Source organism: Chaetura pelagica, unplaced genomic scaffold, assembly GCF_000747805.2.
Source record: "Chaetura pelagica isolate M959 unplaced genomic scaffold, ChaPel_1.0 scaffold11, whole genome shotgun sequence".
Lineage (NCBI taxonomy): Eukaryota > Metazoa > Chordata > Aves > Apodiformes > Apodidae > Chaetura > Chaetura pelagica.
The window spans coordinates 642,006-662,333 of record NW_009952694.1 but is presented as its reverse complement, the minus strand read 5'-3'; the positions used below and the strand labels follow the sequence as shown (position 1 = coordinate 662,333).

Below are 20,328 nucleotides of genomic sequence, written 5' to 3'. Positions count from 1 at the left end.
GGGAGGGGAGAGCTGAAAAAGGCTCCTGGTCCGGGGCGCCAGGCGAGGCCGCCCGGGTGTGCCCCGCAGCCTGGATGTCACCGGGAGGGGCGGCGGGCGAGGCCCCGGGGCGGTCTGAGGTGCAGGGTAGGCGAGGGTTGGTGTTTGCCTGGCACGGGTCGGTACGGGTCTTAATGCTGCAGGGACGAGTTGGGCGTGCACGTGAATGGAGCGGGAATGCTTTTTAGGAGCTTTTTTCATCTTCTTTTTTTGCATAAAACTTTTAAATTAAGAATGTCTGGGGGCAAGGGTAGCATTGTTAGGTATTCTTGTATGCAGAAATGGCATTGCAGGCTTTTGCAGTTTGAATTCCTGACTGTCCAGATGGGACAATCAGCAATCAACACCGTGTAAATGGTAAAAACTTTGTACAGGGATGTTTTGGTGTTTTGCTACATGATATGTAATATTCTCAACCCATGTGTGCAATAAAGATTGAAACTCAGAAGACAGATTATTTCTGCTTATAAGCTGAATGAAGCTTGGGTTTCTTTTCCTGATGGTTTGAAACAATGAAAAGGAGGTGGGGGGAGGGAGGAAGCCAGTTTAATATTACACTAAGTCTAGCAATACATTGAAAACTTGTGCTTGATTCTTGAACAGAGGATTTTTATTTATTTTTTTTTGCCAGTAAAATAGCAGATTTACTGACTAGCTTGCAACGTTTTATCCCACAATTTCAAGAACTTTTTTAGTCAATGCTGGGTGATCTTCCAGTTTAAAATTCAGAACATTCAAATGAGACAGGAGGTTAGAAACAAACATCTCACAAGAACATTTTCAGATTGCAGGATGTTTGTTTTACTCAGTTCTTACCCTTGCAATTTTTACTGTTTTAAGGAAGTAGAACCTTAAAGAAGACATTAAGTATGCCCACATCTACATTGCAAGCAAAAAATAATGAAATCTATACAGTTTCTTTTTTTTACCTCTTTTGGAGTTTTCTTTGGGGAACAGCCATTTAAAATATCTAGAGAATCAACCATCACAGTAAGGTATGTCAGTGATTTATGCTGGGGTAGTGGTCTCTGATCTGCCAGACTCCTGCAGAGTCTGCACCTGTGAGGGCTTCTGCTGCTGAATTTCTCTGTGAGTGTACTAAAGTGCAGTTGGACTCTAGTCATATAACTAGTTAAGCTAGTATGAGTATAGCTGTAATGATTCTCAGGAAAAATAAGTATACTTTTCCAGGATTTCAGGATATCTTCAGGAAAAAATTCGTATGGTTTAATTTAATGCTAAGCTGGACTGGATTCAGTGTTTACCTTAGTCGGAAACTGATAAATAAAATCAACCTGCACTTTGGATTATCTATATGCATATGTATCACCTACTGTAAGTCAATTTAACATTTTAACAAATAATTTAATTCCACAAAACTCCTGTCATTGTGACAAAACCCCTCATTTTGATACATTTTGTCCATGTTAGATAAACAATGTAACCTACAATGTTTTCAGGAAAAAAGGCATCTTCAGACATATATTGATATAATTTTTGGGATTTAGATGGATATTTATACTTCTTTATTTTTTGTACACTTGCCTTGCTGTAGCATCAGCTTTCAAACCTGTGAAGAAAAAACCAAAAGCATCCTATGCATTTTTATTGAGATTTAAGTTAGTTACTGCATTTTTAAGTTTTGTTAGTCGATTTTGAGGGGAGGATGTGGCATATTTTAGACTCACTTAGTCAAAATCGGATTTTTAGATATGATACTGTTTTTCTTACTATTGGAAGCAGTGATTAATTATTCATATGCAGTTTGCCAGGTTGCCTGTAAATAAAGTAATGTTCTGAGGAGTCTGTAATGGAGCTAAGTTTATCTTTTGACTTAAAACTTTTGAAAATTAACCTAAATAATATTAAAGAGTTGTCAGTGCTAGAGGGGACAAAGTGCCAGTAGTGCCTGCTGTGGAGGTCAGGAAATGACTGGTGTCTATTTCTCAATAACTGAATGTATCTGTTTCTTGTTTCCTGGAATAGTTCTTCTCACATGGAGATAAAAGTGATTATAAGAAACATGAAAGCAAAGTATATGTGCTTTTTAACGTGATAAATGAATGTCTTCCAAAATTCGAGTTTTTAAAAATGTCTTGAATGCTTTGCATTGCTAAAACAGCTATTGCATTTCCAGGCAATTTTTTTTTTCCAGGGTATTTTTTGCCTAGTTATGTCAAGCTTTGTCCTCAAAACTTCACATAAATAGTTCAGAATTCCTTGAAGACATTGTCTTGTCATTTCTTTCACACTTCAGCAAATGTATATTGTGTTGTAGTTCTTGTCAATGTCCCCGTTATGTATGAGGGTTGTGGGTGGTCACATTCTTTGTGTGAATATTTTTAAAACCAGCAAACCCGAAACAAGCATTCTGATAGATTTCACTTAGACCTTTGTTGCCTTTAAGCTTTGTTGCTTTTTCAGTTATGGGGAGTTTCTTCTGAAACTTGGATATCAATAACATTTGATAAGCATTTTACTAAGAAAAATGGTATTTTGGAAGTTTTCCTGTGGGAGTAAATAAGTACTTTGTCTGAGCATCATTGTCCCCAAAACACCAAAATCCAGCCCTTTTGTTTTGCAGCACAGTTGAAAGTAGCTGAGAAACTAACAAGATGCTGTTTGTGCAGTGTCGTATTTGTTCTTTAGCACAGCATGAAACGCTGTGTAAATATGACAAGACATATATGGAAGGCGCAATATATGAAGATGCACTTGGATTACATCTTCAACAAGTACCTGTATAAGTGCTACCAAATTTTCAGTTATAGAATGCATAGATGCATACTTCTTCCTGGGGCAAATTATTTAATCCAGAACACTGACTGTTAAGTGGAGAGCCTGAAAGAAAGGGGTCTTGTTTTAATGTCTATGATTTCAGAATCATGTTTCTAAACTGAATAATTGCATACAAAAAGTATAACACAAGTGGAAGTTGTCCCAGTCTGAAATCTTCAGCAGTAATTAGAGGAAATAGATGGTTGTGTAATAATCTGTTATTTTTTTGTTGCTCTTAGTCAAACAGATTCTTAATTGCTTTTTGCTGTTTGGGTAGGCATGTGATGTAAGCATGTACATATTTTTATTTTTAAAGAAAGGTAGCCTGACTTGTGAGTAGAGTTGAATCTCATAATAACACAAAACATCCAATAAAATATATGAGTACTCAACTGCAAGATTTACTGCCTGATGTGTTTTTCACCTGCAAGTGCACTTAAAATCTGATACTAAGAGTTATAGTTCTGCTTGATTTAAAAGTATTAAGATCCTGAACCTTCTACTCTATGGCCAGGTATTCTTTTTCTATGTGCTCTGGCTTGTGGTCTTGTTAGGACTTTCTCTTGCAGCCTGTTCTTAAAAAGTGCTGTCAAACATCATTGCTAGTCCCATCTTCTCCATGCTTGGCTTCAAATTTCTCCACTACTGACCAATATAAGATAATGCTGCAAAATACCTGGCATTCTTGTGGCAGTATATGAATTTTGGATGAAAAACAATCAAGTTCATTTGATGACAAGAAGTAATGTGGTCCAAATTGCTGAGACCAATCACTGATCTGTTTGGGTTGGAAGGGACCTTAAAGATCATCCAATCCCCCTACATGGTCAGGGAGACCTCCCACTAGACCATGTTGCTCAATGCCCCATCCAGTCTGGCCTTGAACACTTCCAGGGGTGGGGTATCCACAGGTTTCGTGGGCAACCTGTTGTCATGTTTCATCACCCTCATAATGAAGAATTTCTTCTTTATCTCCAACCTAAATCTCCCCTCTTCCAGTTTAAAACCATTTCCCCTTGTCCTATCACTACAAGCCCTTGTAAGAAGTCCTTCCCCAGCTTTCCTGTAGGCCCTCTTCAGGTACTGGAAGGCCTCTATAAGGTCTCCCTAGAGCCTTTGCTTCTCCAGGCTGAACAAACCCAGCTCTCTCATCTTGTCTTCATAGGAGAGGTTCTCCAGCCCTTGGATCAACTTTTTTTTTTTTTTTTTTCCTTTTAATTCTTCTCTTTCTCTTGGTGTTTTGGTGCTGAAATGCCCAAAATTTGCTTGTATGTTTTATTTGAAACTACATGCAAGTGAAAGAGCACAACACATTCTCAGCTTTTTTTCAGTTGAATGAGAGACCAAGAGTGATTAGCACTGCTGAACATGAAATGTGTACAGAGGGATCAGTGTCATGTCGGGACCAGCAGTTAACCTGCCATTGTTTCACATGGCTCTGCAGAGGGAAAAATTTAAGGCTTCTGTATATAGAGAGAAGGCCTAAGTTCACTGATTTCTGAGGATCCTGCCACATAAGGGATGAACTACTGATGTGCTTATGCTGACACTTTTATTTAGCTTTGCCTTTTCTTACTGTAGATTTTGAGGCAGACTTTGCTTCTGTCTGTTAGTTGGTAGTAGTTAATAGAGGTCAATAAGTAAAGAAGCCCTGTCTTTTGAGTAATAATAAATTACTTTCTCTAGCTGTTGATTATTCCCACTTCATTGTATATCAAGTGTCTAAACTACAAACTCATCTGAGTTGGAATGTTACTTCTTTTTTATTTCTTATCAAATTATTATGAGCCTCTCATTGTCATTTATTCAGGTTAGATAATTTCTATGTGTGCTATACATTCCAGCTAGATTGCATCTGAAGATAACTTGATCCTTCATTCCTTGGGCAACCAGGTCTCCTGATGGAAGTTCCTAGGAGTTAGATCTTGCCCTTTCTGCCTTCTTCAGACCTCTGTACCTCCTTATGCTTGCCTGCGAGCATAAACTATACACTGTAACTATTGGATTTTGGTCTAGATTTCATTCACAGGTAGCTGAATTTGGCTTGGTTCTTTAAGGAGGTTTTTCGGTCCAGCTGGCAAAACCAGCATCATACTCAAGTTTCTCTTGTCAGAATTAAGCCTGAGGGAGCTGGACAGGAGCTTTGTTGATGTTGAGGAGACACTCCAAAGAGGTATGTGAAAGGGCTTAGCACAGGCTTAGGCATCGATTGTCTTTCCATGCAGTCAGCTCGGATGCATGGGTAACAATCATCCCATTAAACTTTTAAAACCGTGCTGCAGGAGTAACATTGATCTGAACTGTTGATGACTAGAGCTAAACATGTCAGGCTGGAAGGCTTTCACTTAAATGTATTGGTTCACTTGTTAGATAGATTTTAATATAACCTGTGAATTTGAAGCTAAAATGCTGCTGTGGTGCAGTGATATGCAACTGGAATCTATGGACATCCTTCAGCTGACTTTCAGCATTGTGATGCTTATGACATTGGTTGTGTAGTCAGTCCCATGGCAGCTCTCATGAAAACACTGGTAATTATTACTGGTAATTAAAAAATCTTCCTCATTACTATTACTAATTTTTTACTATCTCCTTACTGGCAATGAGTAACAGTGATAATTTCTTAGAAGAATAATGTCCTTTTTACTTTTCTGCTAGACTAGTCTTAGGTACAAAATTGAATCCGCAGGTTTGTTATCTCTGCTTTATATCAGATTTAATGCAGAATTATTGTAACACTTGTGAAATCAGAAAAATATAAGTAATTATTTTTAAGATAAGTTAAACAGCACTTAATTTTCTTCACTACCTAGTAGACATAAAGGACCTAGATTGTCATCTAGACTGTACCCTAGTTCCTCATCTGAGCATGTTACTTAGAGAGCTGAGGTTAATCTGATTTCTGTTTGAGCAGCACTTGTTCCTAGCAAAGAGAGACAGACTGCTGGAACAATGAGCTCAAATGTGAGAAATCTTACAAGAAAATACATTTGTGAGTACATACTTGATCTGTGTGGTAGTTTTCATTACTTGTGCTGATCTTCCTCGAAGTGATGAGTCATAATTTAAAAGTTTAGGTTTTTTTTTTAGTGGGACATCAGTTAGGAGTTTTCTTTATTGCAGATTTCTTTTCTGGTTTTTGTTTTTTTGTTGGGTTTTGGGTTGGGTTGGGTTTTTTTGTTTGCTTGCTGTGGTTGTTTTTTTAAATGCAGAGACAAAATATTCCATGGGGTGGGTGGAAATGGAAAAGTAGAATTCACTAAGTTGCCACTATTGCTCATAGCTTTTCATTTGTTATGTATCAGTTTTTGTCTTGGACTGCCAAGTGAAAGAAATGTAACAGACTATGGACTGCTTCCCTCAGTTCTTAAAGCCTGAGGAGGTTAGCTGTCTGAGAGTAAACTTGATACACATAATAGATCTATTTGTTTTTTTGGTTGTGGTATAACTTTGTCATGGGCAATCTGTTGGTTCTCATATTTTAAAGCCATTTGTTAAAGGCAGCTATTCAGATCCCTCTTACCCTGTTTCATTCTCCATTTTTAAATTATTTTTTTTCCCTGAAAAGAAGACTCCAAGCCCCTTTTTCTCTTCGAGGTTTGTCAGGAACTTTAGAATCTCAATTGATGTTGCCTTTTAATACTTGATTCACCCTATATTCCTGTCAATTTACAGGGCAGCATTCCATGTAGTGCTTGTTCTAAGAGCTTTTCTGAGCTGTTTTCTGATCAGTCTTTAACAGTCCTGCTTGCTAAATTGGCAACCAGAAAATGAAAATTTTTTCGTCAGTAATAAGTAGGAACAGCCTTGTCCAATAAATCTTTACGACAGTTTTGTAGCAGAGTATAAACATAAAATGAACCTACCTCATAGGAAAAAAGAGGGATTTGGATTGATATGCTTTTGTAGCACTGATGGGGAAAGTAAATCTTGTAATTACTTCAGTTATCTAAAGACAAAACCAAAAGGATGGTGTGTCATACGAGCTAGAAGATTCAGATTTTTATCAGCCACATATGCCTTTTTTTTTTTGTTGACGGCGTAGTATGTGTTTCATTCAATGAAATCTCACACTTATTTTTCCAGATATTTATTTCAGATTGAGAAGGATCAAAATTCCAGCATCAGAGTAAGGGGCCTTTCACATAATTCAACATTTCAAAACATGAGTTTCATGTAAATATAGATGCATCTTCACCTACTTAGCTTGTACTTGCATGGATTTACTAGGGTGCGAGGATGTTCAAGAAAATGTGAAGCCAGCAATGGCTGACATAACAATCAGTCTATTATCGTGTTTGCCTAGCCCACCAAATGGCAATGCCACCCCTCAGATAGAGCAGAGTTGCACCCACTTCTGGACAGTGTGTGTTTAGGTTTGATGTTTCCTTCTGCACTTAGGAATTGTCCGGTAACATCTTGTATGCATAACAAGGACACATTCACTATTAATCAAACCCAGCTTGTCCCCACATTCTGTACTGGTGTTCTGTTTTGCATAGCTGTTAAGCACTGTGCCTTTTGTCATGTTCTTCAACCTGACTGCAAAACCAACACGCTGCAGTAAAAACTTGATTCCCTATGTTCTTGGCTGTCTTCTCACAAGTTTGTATGCCTGTGCCCTTTTTTTACCTTTCTTTCTGAAGCTTCATTAAGTATCTCTTCTGTTCAGCCTTAGAAGTCATTAAAGGGAGTCTCAATAGGTGATTGGGATAAAGTTTTCTAGGTAGAGTAGTGACTGTACTATTTTGTATGGAGCTTCATGGAACCAAGGTTTACTTGCTGGCTAGCAGTGGAAAGATCAGGTCTGTGATTTTTTTACTGAATGGTTAGTTCTCAATTTCTACAAAACTAAATATTGCCTAATGGACAATCAGCCTCTATAATTCAGAACTCAGAGAACCTTTCCTCTGAGAAATGCTAGCATTTCTCACCATCTTAGCTGCTGTTCATTATATAGATGGGCAACTACACCAGAACATTTTTATTTTTTAGTTTAGACTACACAACCTGTAAAAAAAAATCTAGTTGATATTTGCAAATATGTGCTTATACAATCGAAGTGTCACATATATAGAAACATATTTGAAATAATAACTTCAGTGGAACAACATAAAGTTTTGTCTGTGACTGACACTAACAGAAGAATATATGTCAGCTGTGTGAGTTGTGGGCATGATAGCTGACAAAATGTAGATGTGTCCGGGTTGGACCGGGCCCTTGGAAGTCTTTTTATCCAATCATTTGTTCAAACAAGGGTTAACTCTGAGTTCAGACCAGTTTGCTTAGGGTTTTGTCCAGACTAGTCTTAGAAACCCCTTAGGATGTTCTGCAGCCTTGCAACATCTGTCCTGGTGGCTGATTATCCTTATAGTGAAAATCTTTTATTCTTCTATCCATTTGGAACCTTCCTCATTTCAATGTATGACACTATGGGTGCTATTTCCTCCCATACACTTCAGTAAAGAACCTGTTTTCGTCTTCTTGGTACTCTTCCCTCGTGAAGGCTGCTGTTAGGTTCCCCTGAGCCCTCTCTTCGCCGGGCTGAACATTGGCTCCCCAGGCTGAAAGAAGTTAAATTACTTGGAAATCTATGCGTATTTTTAATTTGTTTTCAACTTTTCTCTTAAAGACTGACTGAAAACTACTCTTAAAATAGTTCACAAGCTGTATTTCATGTCCTGCCACACTAAATTCAAGCTGAATGAAGTTTAAAAGGAATTGTTATTGCCCGTTGACTCTAATATTAAAATTCTGTCTTTTAGTTAGGAGAATGGATTGGAAATCCTCATGCCTTTTTGTATTGATAGTATTGTACATGAATATTTCAGAACAGTTGAGTCACCTTTGCCAGCTCTGCTGGTCGTTGAGTTAGACATGAATGCAATTGTATTGTTTATGACTTTACGATAAGGACATGGTCATTCATTATAGTATTCCAGTTTAATATAAGTATTTTCCACCTATGCTTTTTTAGATACATAAAGTAATGTAGGTCTGATGCAGGCACTGAAATAATCCTCCTAGGAAATAATTATGGTATTATGCTGTCTGGGCTCACTTTGTTTTATTTAGAATTCATCTCAGTTAACAAAACAGAAATAAGAAAGGTGATTTCAGTAGTTAAATGAATCAAATTGTATGGCAAATATGATGGGTCCGCCCAATTCAAATGCAACATATAAACAACTAATAATATTTTGAGCTCCAGTTCAGTGACTTCTGGTAAGTTGATAGCTAGAAAAAATTATCAGTGTGCAAAACTTTGAAATTCTTGGGGTTTTTTTTTGGTAGAAGAGACAATTTGTATTTCTTGTGCTTTTTAAAAGTTCATTTTTGTGTTAACTCCTTTTCTAGAAAATTGAGCCCTTGACATCCTTTATCCAAGACCCTGAAGCAGCAGAGATGCAGTTTTAGCAATGAGAAATTACCTGCCAGGTAAGTCAGGTGCCAGCATGTGCCAGTGATCTGTGAGGAAAATTTTGAGTTGTAATCCGCAGCTCTGTATGTAAATTGAATCGGTTGCTGTGGCAGTAGGTTATTGAGACTTTGGAACAGGGCTTAGGTGAGGGGGAAAGGAGGGTTTGTGACCTGTACACATAATTTCCATTCTGAGCAGTGATGAAACCCTACTCAAATATTCAATGAAATATGTAATCCTAACTTTTTTGTTATCTCCGTACTAGGACGGAGATAACTGGTAAATTGTGAACATATATGTCCCTAGGCAGATTAAATATATAGAGGTATACTTAGGTATTTATCTCTGCTTGTTATTTTACACTGTGGTGCCTTGTTGAGCTGCCTGGTACTTCAGGTAAATTTGAAGTGACAGTCCATTATAGTAAATTACAAGTGACTAATTTCCCTTGTGAGTAAATTTCATATTAAAAAATGTGTAGAGAGTAGTGAAGGTAACCTTCTGCTGTGCATTTGCTGACAACCCAAGTACTGAATTATTTACCATTGCTTTGTATTGCCCATTTACTGTTTGATGGATCATTTTACACTATAATATTGTCACTGCATAGGAAAAAAATGTCTGTTCAGCAGTCTCTGTGACCTCTGGAAAGGATAACTTCTTTGGGAATTTAAAATGCAGTTGACATTTTACCAGAATCTCGTTGACTATTTTTGTTTGCAAAGCCTACAAAACACTGTATTTTGTAGTTTCAGGCTATATGGCATTTAAATACTGGGAAAGAAAATGCTAACATCAAAAGTATTTTTAATCTTGGTTTGCTTCTAGTTATGCATACTGACAATGTGGAAATTCCCAAAATGGTCTGAGAGACATAAGTAAAATATAAGTTCTTTTGAAGTTTCAGTTTTTGAAACATCCTTTTTACAGGTGTGGGTTTTGTTGGTTTGGTTTTTGTTGTGTTGTGTTTTTTTTTTAAAAGGCAGCACTGAAGGTTTGTTCAGCAGCAGAGTTCCTTTTTTTCTTTGTGCCTTGCTTGCATGAAATGTTTGAATGTTAGTATATCTGTTTTTTAATATAATTAACATGAGTTTGTTAGGTGTAAATTACTGCTATTGCTGCACTTAATTCCAGAAAAAGTCACTACATTTGGGGCCAGATGATCATTAGTTTCGGGTATATATGTCATCAAGTACTAGTAAACCTCATTCATGCAAAACAAGATGAAAAAATAGAAGTACAGTGACTTTATTATCACATTTCAAAACCTTTAGGCATTTTTAAAGCTACCTAGATGAAGCTACTGTAATGTACTTTTTTATTATTATTTTATGCTTTCCTTTGAAAGTTTAGTTTTAATAAGCCAAGCATAAATACAATATGGTTATTGACTCTCTAATAATTTTTTTTCTTTTTCTGTTTAGGTGTTTAAACTTCTACTTCAGTCACCACATATTAATGGGGAAGAAAACCTGACTGATCAACTCAGTTGTAGTAGTTTGTTTGGTTGTTGTTTGTATTTAATTCCCTGGTGTTTGTGGAGAGACTTGAGGAAAATTTCAAGGAATGGAGTTAGCTCACAGTTTACTACTTAATGAAGAAGCTTATAACCAGCTTGGTGAATTTCAGAAAGCAGAGTTCATTTTTGAATGGCTGCAGTTTTTGGAAAGACTCTTACCAGTGACTAGCAGAGTAAGTATAATGATGCTGGAAAAGAAAAACACATTATAGAGCTATTTCTCTCTGTCTTTTTGTTATTTTGTTTAAAAACAAAGATCAGTATTCAATTTCATTGGCCTGATGCCTTTTATGTACGTGTAATGAAAGTATGTTCAGTGTTAGCGGTAACTTTCTAAACGTTACAGGTTTTGGAGCACAGTTCTTCAAGTGACAGAGCCACTTTTGCGATGAAAGGAATTTGAGAAATAAGCATTAAGTGATTTAGTTATTTTTTTAAAAACTCATATTATTACTGCATTATGAGGACTGGCAGTCATGCTTCCTCCTAGGGTGGCACAATTACTTGGTAGTTCTCTAGCAAGCAAAAATGCAACATCTTTCTCTTTGTTTTGTTTTTCCTAATCAAATGATAAAAAATCTGTTTCCAGCCAACTGTCCAATTGTTTTGTTCACTGTTTATGTTCAGCAGCTCATGTGAATATTTAACAGTTAAGCAACCTAGGTGGTGCTCTTTAAGAGTTTAATTACTTGTGTTAAAATATTTAAGTTAAACGCACTGCTAGGCTCATAAGTTAGATATATATTTTTAAGAGTATTTTTTAAAAATTGAGGTAAGACTAAAATAGATTATTATTGTAAAGGAAGTGTTTTCCTTCATAATGCTCAACTTCTTGAAACTCTGTTGAAGTTATTTAGTATTTAAATTACTTCTTTGCTATTGTTTTATTTTGAAACAGGCATAAAAGATGTAAGAAATGGCAATTTTGTTTCAGCAACCATTTTATGTAACTTATAAATGTAAACTTATAAATAGGGAAAAACAATCCCAAAATTCTACTAGAAGGAATTGTGCTCTGAAAAGTGTGATCTATTTTTTAAAATAAGAATAAAATAATCACATATTTGAGATGGCTTTTCTTTAAGTAGAACAGTGCAATAAAATTTTTAATTAAGAATGTCAGAGCATGAGAATGCTACTAATGAAAAGTAAAGCAAATTAGCATTATTTATCTCTAACTAACTTAAAAATTAAGCTGAAATTTAACTGGTTACTGATTTTATTTCCAGGCTGATATAAGGGAAAACCAGAAGAAACTGGTTGAACAATTGACTTCTTTATTGAACAATTCACCAGGACCTCCTACCAGACGGCTTGTTGCCAAGAATTTAGCTGTACTTTATAGCACTGGAGAGACTTTTTCTGTTTTCCAAACAATTGACAAATGCAATGAACTAATTCGGAGTAAAGATGATTCACCAAGTTATCTGCCTACAAAACTGTAAGTATTTTTTTTTAACCCCAAACTTCAAATCCAGTAATAACAAGACAGATTTACATGGTGAGAAGTTACTGCAGGAGAGAGGGTGTGCTCCCTCATTTCTACTGGTTGTCCAGTAAAAGCTTTGCACCATACAAAACACAGAATTTGGGAGCTTTCCTGATTAGTAGTATTATTGTGGGTGTATCCATCTCTAAAAAATACATTTTTCTTTGGTGTTACGTCTCTAAAAGTTTTAGACTTGAGTATTACAAAGAAAAATTGCATTCATGTGAAAACTGAAAGCAAATTCAAATTGCTTCCTTACCTCAGGTATTATAAAACATATATTAAATAGTTTAATATATGCTGCATTCAGGGCAGAATTATGAGTGGTTAAGTACTTGTGTAGCATTTTATATATTCCTGTTTCTGTCTTTACTGGAAGGTTTTGAGTAAGTAGTTCAGCTGCATGTTGCAGGGGAAAAAAAGTCAGGTCAGTACTTTTCAACATACATTGCTTTTTGAAGTCTAATAAGCTTAAATATATTTTTCTTCCTTGTTTGGAAGTTTCTTGTTATAATTCACAAAAATGTAACATAAAATCAGTCATATTAAATCACTTTAGAATCACATCAGTTTTGAAGGATTTAACACAATTTGATGGCTGATGTGAGTCAGTGTATGTTGAATACTTAGTACAAAATTTGACCTACCTAGCTACCTAGTATTTACTGGATCTGCTTGAAAGAATTGCCTGGAATTACTTGAAAGCTAAGCTAAATGAATTTATTTTAGAGTATAGGAATGCTACACTGTAGCATTACTTGTAGCAATGCTAATCTTGTTGCTATCGTTCAGAACTATAATGTCCATAGTATGCTTTAAGGTAATAGAGTAAACTGAGTCTTTTAAGAGTTTAGAATAAGTTTGCTATAAAAAGTCTTAGTCCTGTAAAGTAAATTGCTGCTATACTACTGGATTTTCAACAGTGAGGTGCATTAACATTATCGTGGTTGTAATGTGGGACAGAGCTCTGTGGGTCTTCTGGCTTTGGCTGCAAGATTCTGCACTGGAGGAAGTGGGATGATGTTAGCACAGGAAGGGGGGATGATGGAGTCCATTTACTATAAGGAGGAAATGGCAAAGACAGACAGAAATGGCAGATATCCAGGCTCAGAAGGCAGAGAAGTTGCTGGGAGAGAGAGGGGGCAGTGCTCGAAATCCTGCTGGGTATGAAAGCAGTACTGAGGAGAGGAAATAAGAGATGAAGTGGAGAAAAGGTAGCAGCAGTAAAATATTATTCATTTCAAAATAGATTTGGACAAGGGATTTCATGTAGTGCTGACAGTGAGACAACAGGCCACAGAAACTGGAACTACAGTATTGAGTAAAATCCTTCTTCTTGGGCTGCAAGAGTACTTGGTGTTCAGTGAAGAAAGACTGCACTTTTTTTGCTTTTTTTGTTTTGTTTTGTTTTTTAAAATCTTGATTAAAGTGTTGTCTTTGTTTGCCATCTGTCCTTATTTAGCATACATACCCATTTTGTCTGATAGCAACACTTCATCGTTGCTCACAATATGTTGGTTCACCTGGAAGCTCCTTCAAATACAGTTTCCAGGGAATTGTTCTGTTATCTCATAAATAATAATTTTTCTTCTTATAGGTGGAAGATGAGAATGTTTTAGGCAAGCATTTTAAAGAGAACATTAGTTAAGTTCTCATCTACTATTAAAATTGAGTGTGATGTGAACCTCATATCGGATCAGATAAACAGGTTATATAATGTGAATCCAGCTTATTACTTCAAATGACTAAATTTTTTAAATACCCACTACAGTTTTTTTTAAGCCATTAGCATCTGTGACCATCAAATGATCAATTTAGTAGCAAAATGGTGCAATTGTAATTTCTTGCCTATTCATACGATGAACAAAATCAAAATCCATACTGGTGGTATGTACCAAGTTGGATAAAAGGAACAATGAAAAATGTTGCTTTAACAAAAATAGCATTATGGCATGATGAAAGATAAAGCATATCAGTGTTGTTTTTCTTATTGTGCTTTGTAATTTAGGGGATTACTGTTAAATGCATTTTTCTAATTAAGAATGTTTTCAGTATGAGATTTTAAGTTTTGTATGTGAAACATGAATTCAGTTGAGGAGTAAGTAAAATGCTGTTTTGTTGAAGGGGGTGCAGAACAGTGTCACTGTATATTTAAGTAGTTCTGGCCAAAGAGCTATTAGCTGATTAGAGTTACAATTTCCTTTTTCCTTGTACACGTAAAATTAATTGGTTGAGTTATAGATCTGTCAATACAAAAGCAAAGTGGTTTCCTTTATTATTCAAAGAAAACCACTATTTAGTTAAGCAACTCTTTCTTTATCACTTTATTATTTTTGCTCAATGTTTAGCAATTTTTGCATTTGCTAAAGGAGATGCCACTGACCACACAGACTCCAGTTGTCAGGTGTTTCACCTGGAAACTAAATTCAGAATTTGTGTGCTGTGAAAAGGACTTACATTTTTATTTCCCTCCAGGTGGTCCCCTAGTGTGTATTGTTATACCAGAATTGCAGTCTACTATTGACCATTGAGTTGTAAATAAACCTGTCCCTGTCTGTTTCTAGCAGCATCTGCCACAGGTTACAAGGTGCAGGGCATGCTTAGTTAGAAATCAATATTCAGGTTTAAATGTGCACATGAAACTGTATTCCTATCCTAAGAGTTACTGAAAGTTTTCCATTACCTGAATTCTTATATTATCCAAGTAATTTCCCTAGCCTTGTATCTGTATTTCTCATAGAGTGTATGTGCCACACACAGACTTTTTTTTTTTTTTTTCCCCCCCCTTTTGATAAGCCACTTACATTTTGGGGACATTCTATTTACTTATTTTGTTCTTCACCCATTGGATACCTTAGTCATCTTAATCCCTTCCATCTACTACTCCATCCATTTTCACGCGTCTTTGGATTTGCTTTTGTTTTAGTGCTGCAGTGGTTTGCTTGGGATATTTATACAAAAAATTGGGAAGAATTTTGGGAAGCAGTTTTACTGACACCGTTGGGAATGTGCTTAAAGCAATGAAGAATGCAGAGGTATCGGAACAGCATGTTTAAAAATGGTTGGAAAAATAATAGGATTTTTACTGTTGTCAGCTGGACCAATGAATAGGAGAAAGTGCATGATACCAAAGTGTGAAAAAATTGTGGAAAGTCATAAAAGAAAAATAAATGTCTAAATTCCAAAGAATTACTAGAGCTAAAGTTTATGACTATGGAAGGTTGGATCATAGCTGTTCTCAAACTGATTTCACAAAATAACTCAATTAGCTAGAAAATCAAATTACCTTATGAATGAGAACATTTTTGTTCCAGCTTGCACTTCAGATTTTGAATTTTAAGCTGCTAGTGAATACTTCTCAGTAGAACACAGAATTAATGTTTTCACTTGCTTATAGTGTTACAGTGCATGTTATCTGCTTTAACTCACTTCCACATAAAACAAGCTCTAAAAGTTTAAAAGACCCAAACCATTGTTTACGTATTTCAGTAGTTGGTATTTTGTATTTCCAAGGAGCTTAGGGTGACAAAACTTTAACTTTTCACTTTTTCATTTTTCAGTCTCAAGGTCGTTATGAAATCATGCTTAGTTTGCAAAATATATTAAATGGTTTAGGAGGAGCTGCTATCCCCTGTCACAGAGATATTTACAAAGCTGCCCGATCATGTTTGACAGATCGCTCCATGGCCGTACGCTGTGCTGCTGCAAAGGTAAAGTGCTCTAATAGCTGTTTTTATTAAGTAAGCTCCCTAAATAAAATTCTGTTTTAATGGGTGGTGAACACAGCAGTAAATATGTCGTTTGCTTATCTTTATTTTTTGTATACTGCCTGGGCAGCAAACATTCAAGAATGTTAATATGAATCAACATGTTTATTTTGTTAAAGAGACTATATTATGTAGCAAGCTAAGATTCACGCTGAGTGCTTTTCAACATGAAAACATTTTTATTTCCCCTGTTTTTGTCTAGTGTCTCCTTGAACTTCAGAATGAAGCAGTATTTATGTGGACTACAGACCTGGATAGTGTTGTGACCTTGTGTTTTAAATCCTTTGAAGGTTCCAATTATGATGTACGATTAGCAGTTTCAAAAGTTTTAGGCACAGTCTTGGCTAGAGCTCTAACATCTAAACAGACACCAGGTAAAGAATTTACTTTGCTGATTCATCATCTGTATTAATCTGTCAGATGGTAAGAAACTCTCAAGTTCTGTTGAAGCTGAAATTGAAATCACAATGTAAGCTTTTTCTGTTTATAATGTATCTATTATTATTATTCTATTCTTCTGGAGAGCTAATTTAATACTAAGGTGAGATACTTTTGTTTTAAGAGTACCTTAATGCTCAAAGAACATTTGGATTTGATTGCACAACTGAATTTGTACAAATTGCTTTTTCTAAAATGAGTAGAGTTGACAATTTTCTTCTATAATGTAAAACGTTTTACAGAACTACTCCTCTCAAGATTTACATCTATTCTTAGCATCCACCAGGCATAACTTCCGCAGAATCACTTTGGAAGAAGTTTTGGAACTGTTGGGAACTGGATTTCTGCGTGGAAGTTCTGGATTTCTACGAGCCAGTGGCGATATGTTGAAAGGGACCAGTTCAGTCAGCAGAGATGTTAGAGTTGGTGTCACCCAGGTTTGTATTACATTATTTATGTTTTTCTGAGATTGCTAAGCAGTCCTATAATAACTGTTTTGCTCTCCGTGTATCTCTTATTTCATTATTTTTGTATCTGTGACAGAATGTTTGTAATTTAACATAAGGATTTACATCTTGAGTTATGCTAGAAAGAAAAGGAAAAAAAAATTCAGGTATTGCTTATTGTTTACCTGCTAGTTTGAAATTTTCAAAATTGAATATGTATTACTTGCAAAAGGTCCAAATGGTAAGAATTTCTAGTAAGTAATATAAGTAAGTACTTTCCTCAAATTTTTAAATTAAAATGTAATGCCTTATGTAAAAAATAAGAGGGAGAAGTTGCAAGAATTCTTTGAACTTGGAATAGTTCCTTGCTGCATAGGGACATTTCCAGTCCCATTCTGAAGGACTGTGTGTGACAAATGAGGAAAATAGAATTTAATGGGCAAAAAAAAAAGCAAGTACCTGTTTTTCTGTGTTCCAGCATGCTCAGTTAGACGACAGAATCTTGTTAAGTGAGCAGGACTGATATAAGACCATATAGTGCATGCTGGTAAAAACTTAACAAATTTTTCAGATATCAGATTGGCTTCTTGCTGTAAATATTATCTTAAATGGCATTTACTTGCTAACACCTAGATATTCAAATGTTAAACCTGTGAATCAAGACTAAAGGTCATGATGAACATTGACATATCAAACAGCTGTGATTAGTTTAGTAAGTTACGGTCCCCACAGTTATTTGAAATGTCTCCTTTGCCAGTAAGGGAGTTTTTCATAGCATTTCAACTTCTGCTGTGCAGAAAGTCTGTAAATTACCTTAAATTACTGATAGAAGCTGCCAGACTTTGCACTGAAACAGCTAGAAGGTGTTCACAAATTGTATTCTATGCTCAGATCATGCTGGGTGGAAGCTTTAACTTCTGGCAGAGAGACAGAAAAGCTGGGGAACAATAATACCTTGACAGCTATTTGCCTAGAAAATGCATGCCAGACTCCGAGGCTGTTCCATATACATGTTGCTTTTATTAGTTTTCCAGGAATAGATAGTTCAGTGTTTTGACTATTCGTACTGTTTTTTGGAGGTTGTCTCCTTTTTCCTGCATCTCCGTGTTAACACCGTAGTACCTCTCCTATAGTTGGTACACACTGAGTGTACCAAACCAGCTAAAATATTTCAGTGTTTTTGTAAGAAAAACTTCAGAAATGGTGCATGTATCAGTGCCTGTGAGCAGAAAACACTTGAAGTTATAAAATGTATTCATTATTATGTGAATTGCAGCTTATTATATATCAAAAAGTAAGACAGACACTGAAGATGGCTTCTTACACATGGAAAAAGAATTTATAATTGTTCAAGACACAGCCAGGTCCAAGATATGGTTCAAAATGTAGCCATGTAGCCATGACTCTTCACAAGTCTATTTATCCTGTTAAATTCCTTGGTTTTCAAATATGTAAAATGGGTAATGTACTGCTACATTGTGAAGCCTGAGTAGGGTTTGTCAAGAGCTATTAGATGCTAACAGGATGTAATACTACAACTACAGATCTACATCTATAGTGCTTCAGTTTTATGCGAATGATTTAGTTGTTAATATTAGATAAAAGACAAAGTACGCTTAAGGCAAATATAGATGTTTGTGGATATGGGTAGTAGCTGTGAACTTTCTTGGGAGGAACATTTTGTATTCATTTGCATATTCTCATTTTTTGTGTTCCCTTTTCTTACTGGTAGCACATCTACTCATTAAAAAAAAGCCAGCACATGCACATGGAAGGCATTTGTAAGGGAGTGTATTATGTGGCAAAATAAATGGTCTTGTGGTGATTAGATTTGTAAAGTGACTTTGCATTCTTTCTCTGTTGTCTATTTATGGTACTTCCATTGCAAGGCAAACAAATAAAATTCACTGCAATGAAGAGCAGTGCTCGAGGGGTGCACATATTCCCCAATTCAAAGCCTATAATAACAAAATTCTCTAAGGGTTATAGGTTATAGTTTTGTAACATAGCAGTTCTTAAAATGCATTCATACATTAAATTTGGGTTCCATGTGCAGAATGTTAAATAGCTGGAAGCTGTTGTTCAGTGAGACCAAACACAATGTTTTACATAACAAGTGCCTGTGCAGGGTAAACTGCCATTTCTCACACTCTGGAATGGAATAACATGAGCAAGCAGCTTGAATTAACTTGGTCAAAATGAGCCGCAATAGTACTTGTACAGTTTTGATAGTGACTTGAATGATTGTAAAAGATTCAGAAAAATTACAGCTACCTGAAAGTAAGAACGTACAAGATTTATGGGTATGTAAATGTATAAATAGTCTCAGTTTAGTGATGCTCTAGTTGTGGCAATAAGCAGAGATTTGAAAAAAAAAATTATGTGGGATAGCTGGCAGTGGTTTTCCAGGTGATTTTGCTCTAAAACATGGCTTCTTTTCAAATCTCTTCCAGGCATATGTGGTATTTGTCTCTACATTAGGAGCAAAATGGCTTGAAAGGAACTTCTCTACCTTCCTTTCCCATATTCTAGATCTGGTGTCTCAGTCTCACCCTAAGGCAATTCAGAGTCAGACGGATGCCATCGGCTGTCACCGCTGTGTTTCATTTATCCTTCGAGCTACAGTAGGAGGCCTTCTTGGGGAAAAAGCTCAAATTGCAGCTGCCAAGGAGATTTGTCAGGCCATCTGGAAACTGAAGAAAGTTGTGGGTATGGGTCTAACAGGATTATCTATTTGGGCCTCTATTTTCCCTTTTTTAAGTGATTGTCCAACATCCTAATCTGGAGATTGCAGAAAAAGTGCTGATTTATTACCATAATAATGTAGAAGGCTTTTGATGGACTGCTTTCTTTCTAACTTGGGCTGATTATTTGTCTGTGTGTGTCTGTGTCTCTGCCTGTGTGTACCCACACAAGTGTAAACATGTTTTTAAACACTTCTTCCCTGGCCAATATAATTTTAACCAATTACAAATATAACGAAATAATAAATATATGCAGTAATAAAATCTAGACGTTACTGTAACCGAAGTTAAATTGGCAGTTAATATATAGCCAGATTCTGCCTTCCTGCTCAGAGCAGCTGACACTACTGGTGGTTCAAAAAAGAAGCGTTTGTTCCTAATTGACAAAATGAGCATTTCTCCTGGAAAAGCAGATCTCTTGCATTATAGTCTTACATACAGCTTCCAAAAAAAGTTGCTAATCTCCCACTATCATCCTTGCAGGGGAAAAGAAAGAAAACACTGGGCATAATCAGTTCAGATGCATATTGTATCCTAGTTAAATATCTGAATCTAGTTAACTGTTTAAACTCACATGTTCATTTGTGCCTCAAAAACGAGCTTTCAAAAAACTCCAGATTCTCCCCTTCCTCTTTATTCCTCACGCCCACCATTTCACTCGCTTGCTCTCACACTGTTTCACTCTTT

The 20,328-nt window shown here is 36.0% G+C and overlaps 1 protein-coding gene across 2 annotated transcripts in view; it reads left to right on the top strand.

Annotated features, from left to right (window-relative positions):
• The first annotated feature begins 10,804 nt into the window (after positions 1-10,804).
• Positions 10,805-20,328, top strand: part of HEATR5A (HEAT repeat containing 5A) — a 51,449-nt gene continuing 41,925 nt past the window's right edge. For both annotated transcript variants that reach the window (XM_009993848.1, XM_009993849.1), the window contains exons 1-7: positions 10,805-10,930; positions 11,987-12,198; positions 15,173-15,281; positions 15,807-15,956; positions 16,216-16,387; positions 16,728-16,888; positions 19,351-19,606. In XM_009993848.1, coding sequence (XP_009992150.1) covers positions 10,805-10,930; positions 11,987-12,198; positions 15,173-15,281; positions 15,807-15,956; positions 16,216-16,387; positions 16,728-16,888; positions 19,351-19,606 — 1,186 coding nt within the window. The remainder of the gene's footprint in view (positions 10,931-11,986; positions 12,199-15,172; positions 15,282-15,806; positions 15,957-16,215; positions 16,388-16,727; positions 16,889-19,350; positions 19,607-20,328) is intronic.